Consider the following 11,958-nt stretch of genomic DNA (forward strand, 5'->3'; position numbering starts at 1 on the left):
TTAACTTGAGAAAACATGCTGTAAAAGCAGAGGTATGGACTGGACTGTGTGCTTGTCATTTACAATAGTGTTGGTGCTGGGTAAAGGCTGAATATTCTCAAAGGAGTAAGGATAAAAAGTAAGCATTTGTTTTGTGCCTTTTATACTAGCCTGGGCAGATAATTTTAGGTAATTTTTTTTTCTGTTTGAAACCATGTATATTGAATGCCAGAATTGGTTTTACAGATTATTCTCTACAGTGTATGATTTTTTTTAACAGGTAGATTGAAATCGAACCAGAATGGCTGCTGTTACCTCAGATAGTCCTCCAAACCCAAGCTGCAAAATCATGACTTTTAGGCCTTCGATGGATGAATTCAGGGAATTCAACAAATATTTAGCACACATGGAATCACAAGGTGCTCATAGGGCTGGAGTTGCAAAGGTAAACATGTATTATAACATAGAAGAAAAATGCTCCTAATAGCTGATTTCCCTTTACTTGTATTTTGCTGAATACAAACCTGACCTTTTTATTATTTATTTTTTTCCAAATGATTTTCAGGGAATAGGTAATGATTTGTTACTATTTTAAGAAAGAGCCTTTCTGTGTCTCTGATATTTCATGCAGACTAATAAAGGTGTTGTGTAGTGTTTTTTCGGTAACTCTAAGTTGTTTACAAATTTACAATAGCAAAATAGGATCTCTTTCTAAGTTGATTCAAACTATTTTTGGTCAAATCAGAACAAAGCAAGGAGTTGGTAGTCTAAATGAAAGTAGTCCTGATATACCAAGTGTTGAACTTGGTGTTTTAGGGTTGTGTAAAGCTTTCCTGGAGCAAATAATCCCACTTCATTATGGTGAACATAAAGATGGTAAGGCAGTGTTTGAATGGAAATAGTTTTCTTTTTAATGGTGATCAAGTTGTGTTCTTGTTAATGAAAACTTCAGGCACACTCACTGCGGCTGTATTGCTCTTTGAACAATGGCACATCCAGTATCTTAGAGCAGGAGTTCTTCCCTATCAGAGAGTGATTGTCAGAGGTACAGTCTGACATAATTTAGTGATACATCACATAATTGTTTATGCTGTGTCCATTTTGCCACTTTTCAAACCAGCAGAAACCAGTGCAGATCTAGAAATACCATCTTCGTTATTTTAAGTACTCTGTGGGAGCAGCTACCTCCATCACTGAGTTTTGAAGCTAATGTTGCATGGTCAAGACATTTAGAATCTGAGTGAGAAGGAACAAAGGCTTCCCCCCCTGCCCACTCCTGCTTCCTGTGAAACAAAGCAAAACTGAACTCTTCACTCTTCGAAAACCTTGTATGTTGGTTTTTTTTTTTTTTTTTTTTTTTTTTTTTTTTTTTCAGCTGATAGAGTACATAGGTTATGTTCTCAAAATTTTCTCTGCAAACAGAAGTAGAAATGTGATAAATAGGCAACAGTGGAAAGCCTGTGCTGAATTTTTTCTGTGTTCAGCTGTGTTCTGCAACCTGTGTGTCTGTATGGGGATGACATATTGCAGCCCTTTATTCTTGATCAGTAACCTTCATTGTAGTGGTATCTTCTTGCTTGGTTGAACAGCAGTTAAAGCATCTCTTGCTGTTTTCAGTCTGTCAGGTACTTTCAACACATTACTAGGTTGTCTTGAGAATTTTATATTCTGTTTTTCACTATATTTTGATAATATCTCAAAAAATTTATAAATAAAAGTTAACCAACTAAGTATTTTTTAAAACAAATCTTATCAAGTGAATAATTAATGCTGCAAAAGTTTAAGGGACATTTTCTAAGTTTTGGATATTGGCTTTAAAATAACAGGAAAAAAAATTCAGTTTTGATAGTAATAGAAAATTAATTACAGGGAACCTAATTTTTTTTAAAGTCCAGGATGTACAGTCTCAGGTATGAATGCAAGAAGAATAATGACTACGAGAAGAACTACATGCATTTGCAGAAACAGTAATTTAAGCACTAAACAGAGAACACAATCAGGGTAGGCATACCCAACACTTTAGGTTAAATGTGAACATGAAAGGAGAGAAGACCTGTTACCTGTGTAGAAGAACATGCGTGTGTAAATGGGGATGAAATGACTATAAGGCTTGCACATATTGAAGGAAGGAAGGAATGTGGGAAACAAAAAGTTAAAAATCTTCAATCATCACTGAAGTTCCTAATGCTATGTCTGAAACAAGTAGTTAATGTACTAGACAAACAATATCAAACCATTGCCAAAGCAGATAACGTACTATGGCATCCCTTGAGCAAATCAGCAAAAAAATTGCCATTAGGTTTTTCAAAGTCTGAAATTAGTTTTAGGCACAGAAAATCTATTTTAGTCTTACTGTTACAGAGGATTCTATACTTAAAAAGGAAGACAAAGGCCAAAAACAATAGGACAAATGACAAATAAGGGACACTGATAGATTAGTTGTCTTTACCGGAGAATGAGGTGTTTAGAAAATTCAAACTGTATTGATACAGAGCGAAAGAGTTAAATGAATTTGCAGTCACACTGGCAAGTAGAGAACTAATTTCAGAACACTATGCTGGAAATAGATACTGGCAAGTGCAAGAAAAACAATTTTCAAATGAATTGGGGAGTGATAGTTACATAGAAGTAGTAGCCAGTGCCATTCAGAATCAGATATATGGGAGATTACCAGTATATGAAAGAGGATTTAACATAAATGTGTGTGCTGATAGCACTCTGCCATCAGTACTGACGTGCAGTCTTCATGCAGGAGACTGACTGATATAACTAAGACATCCCTATCTAAAGCTGTTTATCACACTAAATGTTACTAGACTGTATTAATATGTTTAGGATCTTTGAGAAATAAATAAATATGTAAATGGAAAGTCTTGCCTTAGGTTTTTCCTTTTTCATATTTGAGCATTCAACAGTGTGATGAATTTGATCTAGGTTGCTCCCATTGAATAAATCTAACTTGCTTGACTTAGAAGAGGCTATTTTTACTTAAGGGAATATGAAGAGTCTTCAGTGGGACATGTAGTGGTAAAACCACACAGACCTAGTCGTTATTTCCAGCTGTTATATTGGCTAGCTGTGTGTTGCTTTGAACATGATGTATTAACATCTTCAGTCTTTGTCCTTGTCTTCCTTAGAAAATGCAAATTCTTTGGGGCAGGAAGTTCATTTGTATCTTCTTTTAAAACTTTTTTTTGTGTATTGATCCCCACAGAATTCACTTCTCTAACCAGCACTCTAATTATAACAGTAATAAACGTACTTCAGTTAGCTGGAAGGGGATATTTTGAACCCGTATTCACAAAAATATTTTTATTGCTTAAAGCACATTGACCTTGAACTAAATAAGATAATGCAAATTTTGCTTTTCAGTATTCATATATTTGAGCCAAACCTCTGACTTCATGCTTAATAATCATGAAAATGGAAATCTCTATGCACATATTTGATTTCTATGCATATTTTCTGAATGCATGACTTCTCTGCTTCCAAACTAACATTTCATATTTTGTTAATGTGAGTATAATTTAAGTGTTCTGTGAAAGAAATAAGTAGGAATCACAAGATGATTGGATTATTTTTTTTTCCTCTAGAAGGCAACAACACTGACACTTGCTAAATAGTTCTTGTACGGCAGAAGCCCTGTGGAAGCTGAGAAAGAGAAGAGGAAAGAGGGAGTTGAATCTGTGTAAAAACTAGATAGAAACACCTGTTTATGTGTAAAATAAAAACATTAGCTATGGAAGTATGTTACTGTTGGATAAATTTCCTTTAGCTTGATGTTTGTCTTTTGCTATGTGCTTTTAGCCCTGATGGTTTTGACTGGGTTTCTTATGATTGTTTGAGTACATTAACGTTAAAATATGCCTATTTGTGATTGCTTTCCAAAGCTAGCAAATGATCTTAGTATTTATCTGTTTTAGAATTTTATTACTTTCATGGAGAGATAGAATAATGAAATTTGTAATGGACTCTTATAGATGGAATCCTAAAATGCTTGTAAGAAGACAGCCTAGCTGTGTAGCTTAAGGACTGCCTCATTGTGATTGTGTTATTAAAAGTATTAGAGAGATATCTCTGCCTGAATTAAAGTACAAACAAGAGCATATGCTGAAATCTGGATTTTGTTTAAAAGTAAATGAGAGAGAGAGATAGAAAGAAACAGAAAAAGAAGGGGGAGAAGAGGGAGGGAAAGAGAGTGACAGGTTAAGTAGAAATACCACCGCTGTGGTTCCCAGCAACATCTTCACCACCTTCTTCTGGTCTTGTTGGTGGTGAGGGTCTCCTCAAAACCACAGAATTCAGTAGATTAATATACATTTGGGCCAGTTGGGAATGTCCAAGTAGCTGACCTCGGTGATGGGGGCAAGTTTGATACTGTCTCTTGCAACAGACTCTGGATCTGTTGCATTCCTTGCCCCCAGGGAAGAGTCTGGGGGTGCTTCAGGGTTTTTGGTGGCTTATGACACCTCCTCAGCTGCCTCTCACATGAATGCCCTGTGGATATTGCCATCCAGGCGTGGGGGGGATTTGCAACTGAGCCAGTTGAGTGTAAGGGTGGATGGGTGTTCACTCCTTCTGCACTCCTTATGCCACATGCGCAAAACTTCTCCTCCTGCCCACTGGGGGTGTGTGAACAAACCTGGCCTCAGCAGATGGGCCTGTGGGCTACGGCCTCCCTTGCCCCAAACCCAACCAGAGCTGATTTTCAGGACAGCTGCTGGGTTTGGCTTCCTTGTGGATGCCTTTTTCTTCCTCAGCCTTGCTTACTTCTCCCTAGACCTGAGATAATTGAATAATCATGTCAGATGAACTATAGTATCTTACCTTTCCTTAGGTGCTTAAACTCACAGTCCAAAGTTCCAGGCATATTCAGGGAGGGGTGAGCTTAGGTGGGCACAGTTTCTTTATACAGTTTGACCATAATGGGGAAAAGGTCCTTGAGAACAATGTTTAAGCCTTTAACCTTAAAATTTCAGTTTCTCACCCTACCTCTAAATTATGAATTAATTATTCAAGTAATATAATTTGCTTGTTGCATGTTTATAAGAGTTGTCCTACTTTGTTGTGAGATACTTTAAAAGTTTCCAAGCCACTGTTCATGGAAATTTGATTTGAGCTTAGCCAAAGAATGAAAGTAATGAGTGGATCAAAAAACATGTCATTAAGCCTTTGGACAAGTAAAAGTTCAAAAACTAAACCAAACAAAAAAACAAATATACAGTTTTTTTGTTGCTCTGTTTTAGAAGTGAAACATCTAGAGTTACTTGTTTTCTGCTGAAATAATATGTGCAACAAATGTTCAAAATTACTCAGCCTGTTAAAGAATACTGGTATGACTACAGGGTTCTTTGAAATTCTTAATTATTTCTTTTGCTAACACTTCAGAGTCTGCTGAGCAGTTTTCATAGACTGTGGGTAGTTCTGTGGTATTTGAAATAAATGTGTTAACTTTACAGCTGGTTAATCTGCACATAGCTTTAATCTTCAATTATGAGGATTAAATAATGTAATTATAAAAGCTAATGGATCTAAATCAGTGCACATGCTTACTGTAATAGAGCTGTACCCTGTAGTTTTATGGGGAGTAAATTGAACCGATTCGGAAATCTAAAAGAGCTGTATTTTTTTCACTCTTCAGTAAAAAAACAGAGTTATACATACCAAATAAGTTTATACCAAATAATGTTTAGACAGCAAACTGACAGGTTTTTTAGGAATTTTTATTTTAATTGAGGTTAAAAATTTTATATCTTTGAATATTTAGTTGTGGAAAAGACATCTAAGATCATTGAGCCCAACTTTTGACTTAGCACCTACATGTTCACCTCTAAACTTTATCTCCAAATGCAACATCCATACGTTTTTTTAACACTAAACATATATGATGTCATGGATTGCAAACTATTTGTCAATTATTAGGCTTTCTTATTGGAAAAAATTGTCAACTCTGTTATTATAAATGTGTATTTTTGCACAGTTGCCTATGAATTGCTATAGATTGGTGAGTTGCTGCTTGTGAATTGAGGTGATTCTGAGCATGTTCTGAATGGGTTTTTACATTGTCTAGGAACTCTTACAGTATCAGTTAATATGAAACAGCTGGTAAGCAGGTGTTCCTTTGATCATGTGGGCACATTCAACTGTTCCTTCAATTTTCTTCTAGGCTGTTTTGAATTGTTATCACAACTGTGCTGTTCTGTTTTGTTTCCTGTATGTAAAGGTTATCCCACCAAAAGAATGGAAGCCGAGAAAACATTATGATGATATTGAAGACTTGGTGATTCCTGCTCCAATTCAACAGATGGTCACTGGCCAGTCTGGACTTTTCACACAATACAATATTCAGAAAAAGCCCATGACAGTGAAGGAGTTCAAGGATCTAGCCAACAGTGACAAGTATGTACTCTTGCTTAGTAAGACAAATATTTATCTTCACATGTTGTGGTTTCTTTGAATTGTGCAAGGCAGCTGGTGATTTCTTTTACTTTTTTCCCTGTCTCTCACAGTATGGAAGTGTACCACAATGTGAGTATTGTTTGTGTTTGTTGTTGAAAGCATCTGATACCATGGCAGCAAAAAAGCATCTGAAAAACCTGAGACGTGGTGGTTTCTGTCTACTTTTTTTCCTTTATCTTTCAGAAGATGTAGAAAATAGTGAAGATGATACAGATGTATCATCAGATTTCCCTTAAATTTTTAATTTGATTACACCTATTAATGTTTAATTCCTAGATACTAGAATGGCCTATCACCATGTAATTCTGAGAACTCCAATATCTTTTATAACCAATCCAGAAGCTTTTGCATTAATCCAAGAGAACTCAGTGGTGTCTAGTGAATGTCAATGTTATAGTCATGGCAAGATGGATATTATGGGAGGGGGAAAAAAAGTTTGTGAAGGCCTGGGCACTGTACTGAAATGTTTCAAATTATTGAGCATTCCAATAAGAGGGAATTGATAGAAGGAATTCTTGCCTGTCATTTTGGCCACATAAAAAGAATGTATTTTACTTTACTATCTCATCAAAACTGAGTGGAAGTGGTTTCTGGAAGATGAGTCAGAGGATCTTAGAAAGAAAAGATACTTGAATGAGGAAAGGTAATACTGCCTTAGTTTGAAGGCAAGTTTCTGTTATAGGTTAATTAAGAAATTAGGTGTAAGAATAGAAGCTGTTATCAAGATCAGAAAAAACTAGGACATCTTAAGCTTTTAAGGAGGCTCCTTACCAAATGTTCCATAGTATCCATGCCTTAATGATTGTGCAAAACTTCTCTTTTTCCCCAATTACAAAGAATAGTACATATATATTACTTGTGCAAAATTAAGTTTGGTGCACAGTATTCTTTCTCTCGTAATTGGAAATGGGAACCTATTTTGTAGTTCTTGAAATTATTTGTTTAGTAACTATTAGAGGTGAGAGTAAATTACAAGACCTATATGCTATTTGATGTGATTTTCAATAATACTTTTTCATAGATGTTAAAGTTTACATTTTAATAACTCCTAATAAGTTGAGGTACACTAATTTCTTAAAATAATTAATTAATGCAGAAATACTGGAAAGTTTTTAATATGTATCATAGTGTTTGTTAAGTTTGTTATATTCATCATGGAATATATTTTGGAAGTGTTTCTGATTTAAATTTTTATGATTTTTACTGAAATCAGATGACAACTTAATTTTGCATGCAAATGTATAACAGTTCCTGTCTATTACTAGCTGTAGGTCTTTCCAAATATTTGTCACTGCTCTTGAGAAAATGTGTCACATAGCATTCTATGACACTCTTACTGCAGTCGATATTTCTTAAAATATCAAGTAGCTGAGAGCCTCTATAGTCCCATAAAAATAATTTTGCTCCTTAAAGGAGAAGACTTCTCTGTTAAAGACTTTTCTTGAGTGTTAGGATGTTACCTATTTCCTTTGGGTAAAAGAGAAGGGCCATGAACATGTAAATTAAATCACAGTTGCCTTTAAAAGGATCAAGTGTACTCAGTCTAATGCATTTAGTCTTTCATTTTTTAGGCATTTGCAGCTCTCCATTGGACCAAAGTTGTTCTTTATTTGACTTTTGGGAAATATGTAATCAAGGAGTTTATATGTGTGTGTTATTCAGGGCCCAACAGAAATACAGTCTGAGTTCTGGAGCTATCATTAGAAATAATTAAACAATTCTGTTGCTGAGAATGCTTTGGTTAAGATGTGTTTAGTTTTTTTTTTTTTTTTTTTTTTTTTTTTTTTTTTTTTTTTTTTTTTTTTTTTTTTTTTTTAATTTTTTTTAATTTTTTTTAATTTTTTTTTAATTTTTCTTTTTTTTTTACTCTCTTCAGACTTACTACGTGGTGTAAATGTACTTGATGTCAGTGTTGTATGTTTGGATTTTCTTTCCAGTTGTTCAAGTGTAGCATACTGGCAGTTCTACTATGAAACTGTAGTTCTCAGAGTTGCAGTAATGGGGGAGTAAGTTTTCTTTTATGAAGACTTAAATATGGAAGTACAGAGGTCTGACAAAGGATCCTGAGGCAAATCTGTTGGTAGATATTTCTATGGTGGTGTGTTGGTGTTGTTCCCACAAGATTTTGAAAGGCCATGAGTAACCTTTCAAAAGTATTTACATAAGTATATTTAAGCATGTAAGTGTGTGTTACGTATCTTGTGCTGTTATAAATGAGTAAAAAGAAAAGTTCCCTTAAATATTTATTTTCTCTTCATTGTAGAATTTTTTTGTATCAGCTGTTTGAACCAACAGCTTTCCTTGAAAGGTTTTTCTGGGGCAGGAAGAAGAGAAGAAAATATTGGTTTTGCCTGTGAGGGCTGCATGGCTGAGTTAGTTTACATTGTTCTGAGACAAGCTTGTACAGGACCTATATCTGAGTCTTTGCAGAGCTGGTAGTGAGGTAGGAAAACAATAAATACTGATAATTTTGTTTTCCATGTGTGTCTTTTTTTTGTAGAAGAGAAATAAAAGGGAGTAGCTCAGGCTAAGGATGTTTGGTAGATGGGCTGATTTGCTGCTGGAGACTGAAGCAAATATTATGTGGGTTGGTGGATGGCTTTAGTTTCATGTGGGGGGTTTCAATGATATGGTTAATCATGAAACTAAGAATTCAGGACAACTGTAATTCTTCTGTTTCAGAGAATTTGAAATAAAGTGACTTCATCTAGAAGATTCATAGCATAGTCTATTGTCCAAGGCAGAGAAGCATAGTCCATTGTAGAGGCAGTTGTTGAAAGATGGTGATGAACTTTTGCCTGACTCTTTCTCTGCAGATACCGCACTCCAAGATATGTAGACTATGAAGATCTGGAGCGTAAATACTGGAAGAACTTGACTTTTGTGGCACCAATTTATGGAGCAGATATCAATGGGACCATTTATGATGAAGTATGCATAGTTTTTTATGAAGTTTATCCCTTCCAGCCTTCTTTTAAAGGGTACTCTACTTAGAGGATACACTCTTGCTTTGTGACTGAGAATCTGTCTTTTGAAATCTTTGTGTTACTCCTTAAAGCCTCCAACCAAGGTTGAAATTAACTCTACATCTGCAAGAGTCAGACAGTTCTGTCCTTAGACAGTAGAATATTGCTACTCTTCCTGATCATGACTCTTCACTTTCTTCACTTCGAACTTTCCAGAACTTTGAGATTTCTTCCTATTTATTTAATTGTTTATTAACATTCTGGTATGTCTGTTTCCTGTGTGTATCTGCGGACACTTAGAGATATTTTAACTAAGTTTTATTTTAAAATTAAAAGATGGATACTGTATCTCTTCACTGAGGAATATTGGTAGCCGTACTTCAAGCATGGCATGTCTGCAGTTTCCTGGAAATGTACTTATTCATACTGTTTACCTTTCAATTAAAACAGATAAAATTTCCTAAGGAAATTAATTTTGCTGGTTACTTGCCAAAATCTCCATGGATAATAAAGGGACTTTTAAAACAGATCTCATTATCCAAAGAATTACAGACATCCATTGATATCAATTAGGCTGTGTAAGTAAGACAGAAACTAGATTTCTAAAGGATTATTTAAGTAATGAGACTAAGAGAAGATATATTAGCATTTCAGAAAATACTTGAGGATTTAAAAGTGCAGGACAAACTTGTATGAAAAGAAAGGTACCATATGTGAAGTTCTTGGATTATTTCACGTTCTGTGTAACTGCATTTTCCAATCCTTAGGAAAAAAAAAAAGTATGATTTTGCTGTGGCAGATGGTTTGAGGCTGTCCTGGTGTTTCACAGTTCTTCATGGAAGACAAATTGAAGGCTGTCCAGAGACAAATACAGTCAGCCAGTATGGCTGAAGGCAACTCAGTTTTTGCACTGAGTTATGTGATTTTTGAAAGACAGCTAAGAATGTCCAATGGTATGTAGTTTAGAGAAAGCAAGTTCAAATTCCCTTGTGTGTCCACATAGCTGCTTTAAGAAATCGTTTAGCAAATAATTGAAGATTCTAATTTGGAATGTTTCTGTGGAGAGACATTCCAGGTAGCTGTTGCTTTGTGAAGACCAACACAAGACACAGAAAAAGTGTTTCAAGGAATAGAAGCTTGCCCTTTTTCTTCTCTGATCTTTGTGTCTTTGTTACTGGCAGATAATGCCTTATGGTGTAACTTCTTACAAATGTACACATTTTTGGATTGTGGGTTTTTTTTTTTGTGTTGAATATCTTAGTTTACTCTTGCATGAGCAGCATTTTCAAAGAAAAGAGAATGAATGCAATAATATCCAATTTGAAAGTGCTGATTGGTCAAAGAGAAGGCCAGAGATCTCCTTCTTACAGAATTACATTCTTGGAAAGACGAGGAAGGGAGCTCAAATAAAAGTAAAGACGAAAGTGAGAAAAGCAGCATTTAGGGATCCTAACTCAGATGTGAAGTGCATAGGAGAAGGAAACAAAGCACTGAAAGTTGCAGTGACTGGAGAAGAAATCAATAAAAGGTAGAATAAAGAAACTTTGATACCTATAATAGAAAGGGTAGCATTTAAAAATAAATAACAAAGGAGAAATGTTAGTGAAAGGAGTTGACATTGAGGAATGTGAACAGATTGAGCACTTAACCTGACAGCCAAGTGCTAGTATACAGACCACTTGGTGTATAGAGGAAAAGAAGGAATATAGTCTGGTACCAGAGTGTCGGTGGGAAAGTTATCATGCCACTGATCAATATGTTGTCTCTCAGAATAATTTTGCTGTAGTTAATTTTTGGCCAGCAGATGGTGTACTTGCACAACTAATATTTTTCATGTTGCAGTGCTTGAAGATAGTATTAAGAAGGATCTTTTTGATTTTGTTTCAATTTGGAGTTTGTTGTCATGTCTTCATTCAAATTCCTTCAGGATTGTGATTATTTGGGAAAAGGAGATGAATACAACTCACTGACATTTTTGGAAGCATTCAGGTGAAAGCATAGGGTGGGTTTAGTTTGTCATGGCAGCTTATTTGCAAGAAACAAAACAAATGCTTGCTTTTTATGAAATACGTATTGGAGAAAATGGTATGTTACTGATGTTACACTTAAGGTAAATATCTGACAGAATTTCAGGTAAAATCTACTAGGAACCTAAGGAAAATGTGACACATACATGTATGTGGGCCATCAAAATTAGTGAGAAATACTGCTGTGCTCTGTAAATCAGTGTAAGAGTTTACCAATTATGTTTTCTTTTTCACTTGGTGGCAATCAAATTTTTTATTGAGACTTTTGTATCTGAGGCATGATCGAACCTTGATTTTTACTATATAGATAATTTAAGAAGCTTTATTGTTGTTTGTGAAATCCAACACCTTGTTGGCATTGTGCCAGAGAAATTATAGATTTTGTAGTATTTGCTTTTTTTAGACCACAGGATGATGAGTTCTGAGGGATTTGGAAGATGGAGCAAAATTTTCTAAAGACTGTGTTACATGAAAGAGAAAAAGACCCCACCAAACCCCCCCCCCACAAAAAAAAAAAAAAAAAAAAA

At 35.1% G+C, this 11,958-nt stretch overlaps 1 protein-coding gene across 7 annotated transcripts in view; it reads left to right on the forward strand.

Annotated features, from left to right (window-relative positions):
- Positions 1 to 11,958, forward strand: part of KDM4C (lysine demethylase 4C) — a 239,596-nt gene that overhangs the window by 10,615 nt on the left and 217,023 nt on the right. For 3 of the 7 annotated variants that reach the window (XM_041486225.1, XM_041486223.1, XM_041486227.1), the window contains 3 exons: positions 260 to 424; positions 6,203 to 6,378; positions 9,255 to 9,369. In XM_041486225.1, the coding sequence (XP_041342159.1) occupies positions 281 to 424; positions 6,203 to 6,378; positions 9,255 to 9,369 (435 nt within the window). In that variant the 5' untranslated portion in view covers positions 260 to 280. Of the gene's footprint in view, positions 1 to 259; positions 425 to 1,280; positions 1,308 to 6,202; positions 6,379 to 9,254; positions 9,370 to 11,958 lie in introns of those variants that run through there. The other 4 variants (XM_041486226.1, XM_041486229.1, XM_041486228.1 and 1 more) reach the window with 4 other exon arrangements.

Source organism: Pyrgilauda ruficollis, unplaced genomic scaffold (assembly GCF_017590135.1).
Source record: "Pyrgilauda ruficollis isolate IOZ18807 unplaced genomic scaffold, ASM1759013v1 scaffold74, whole genome shotgun sequence".
NCBI lineage: Eukaryota > Metazoa > Chordata > Aves > Passeriformes > Passeridae > Pyrgilauda > Pyrgilauda ruficollis.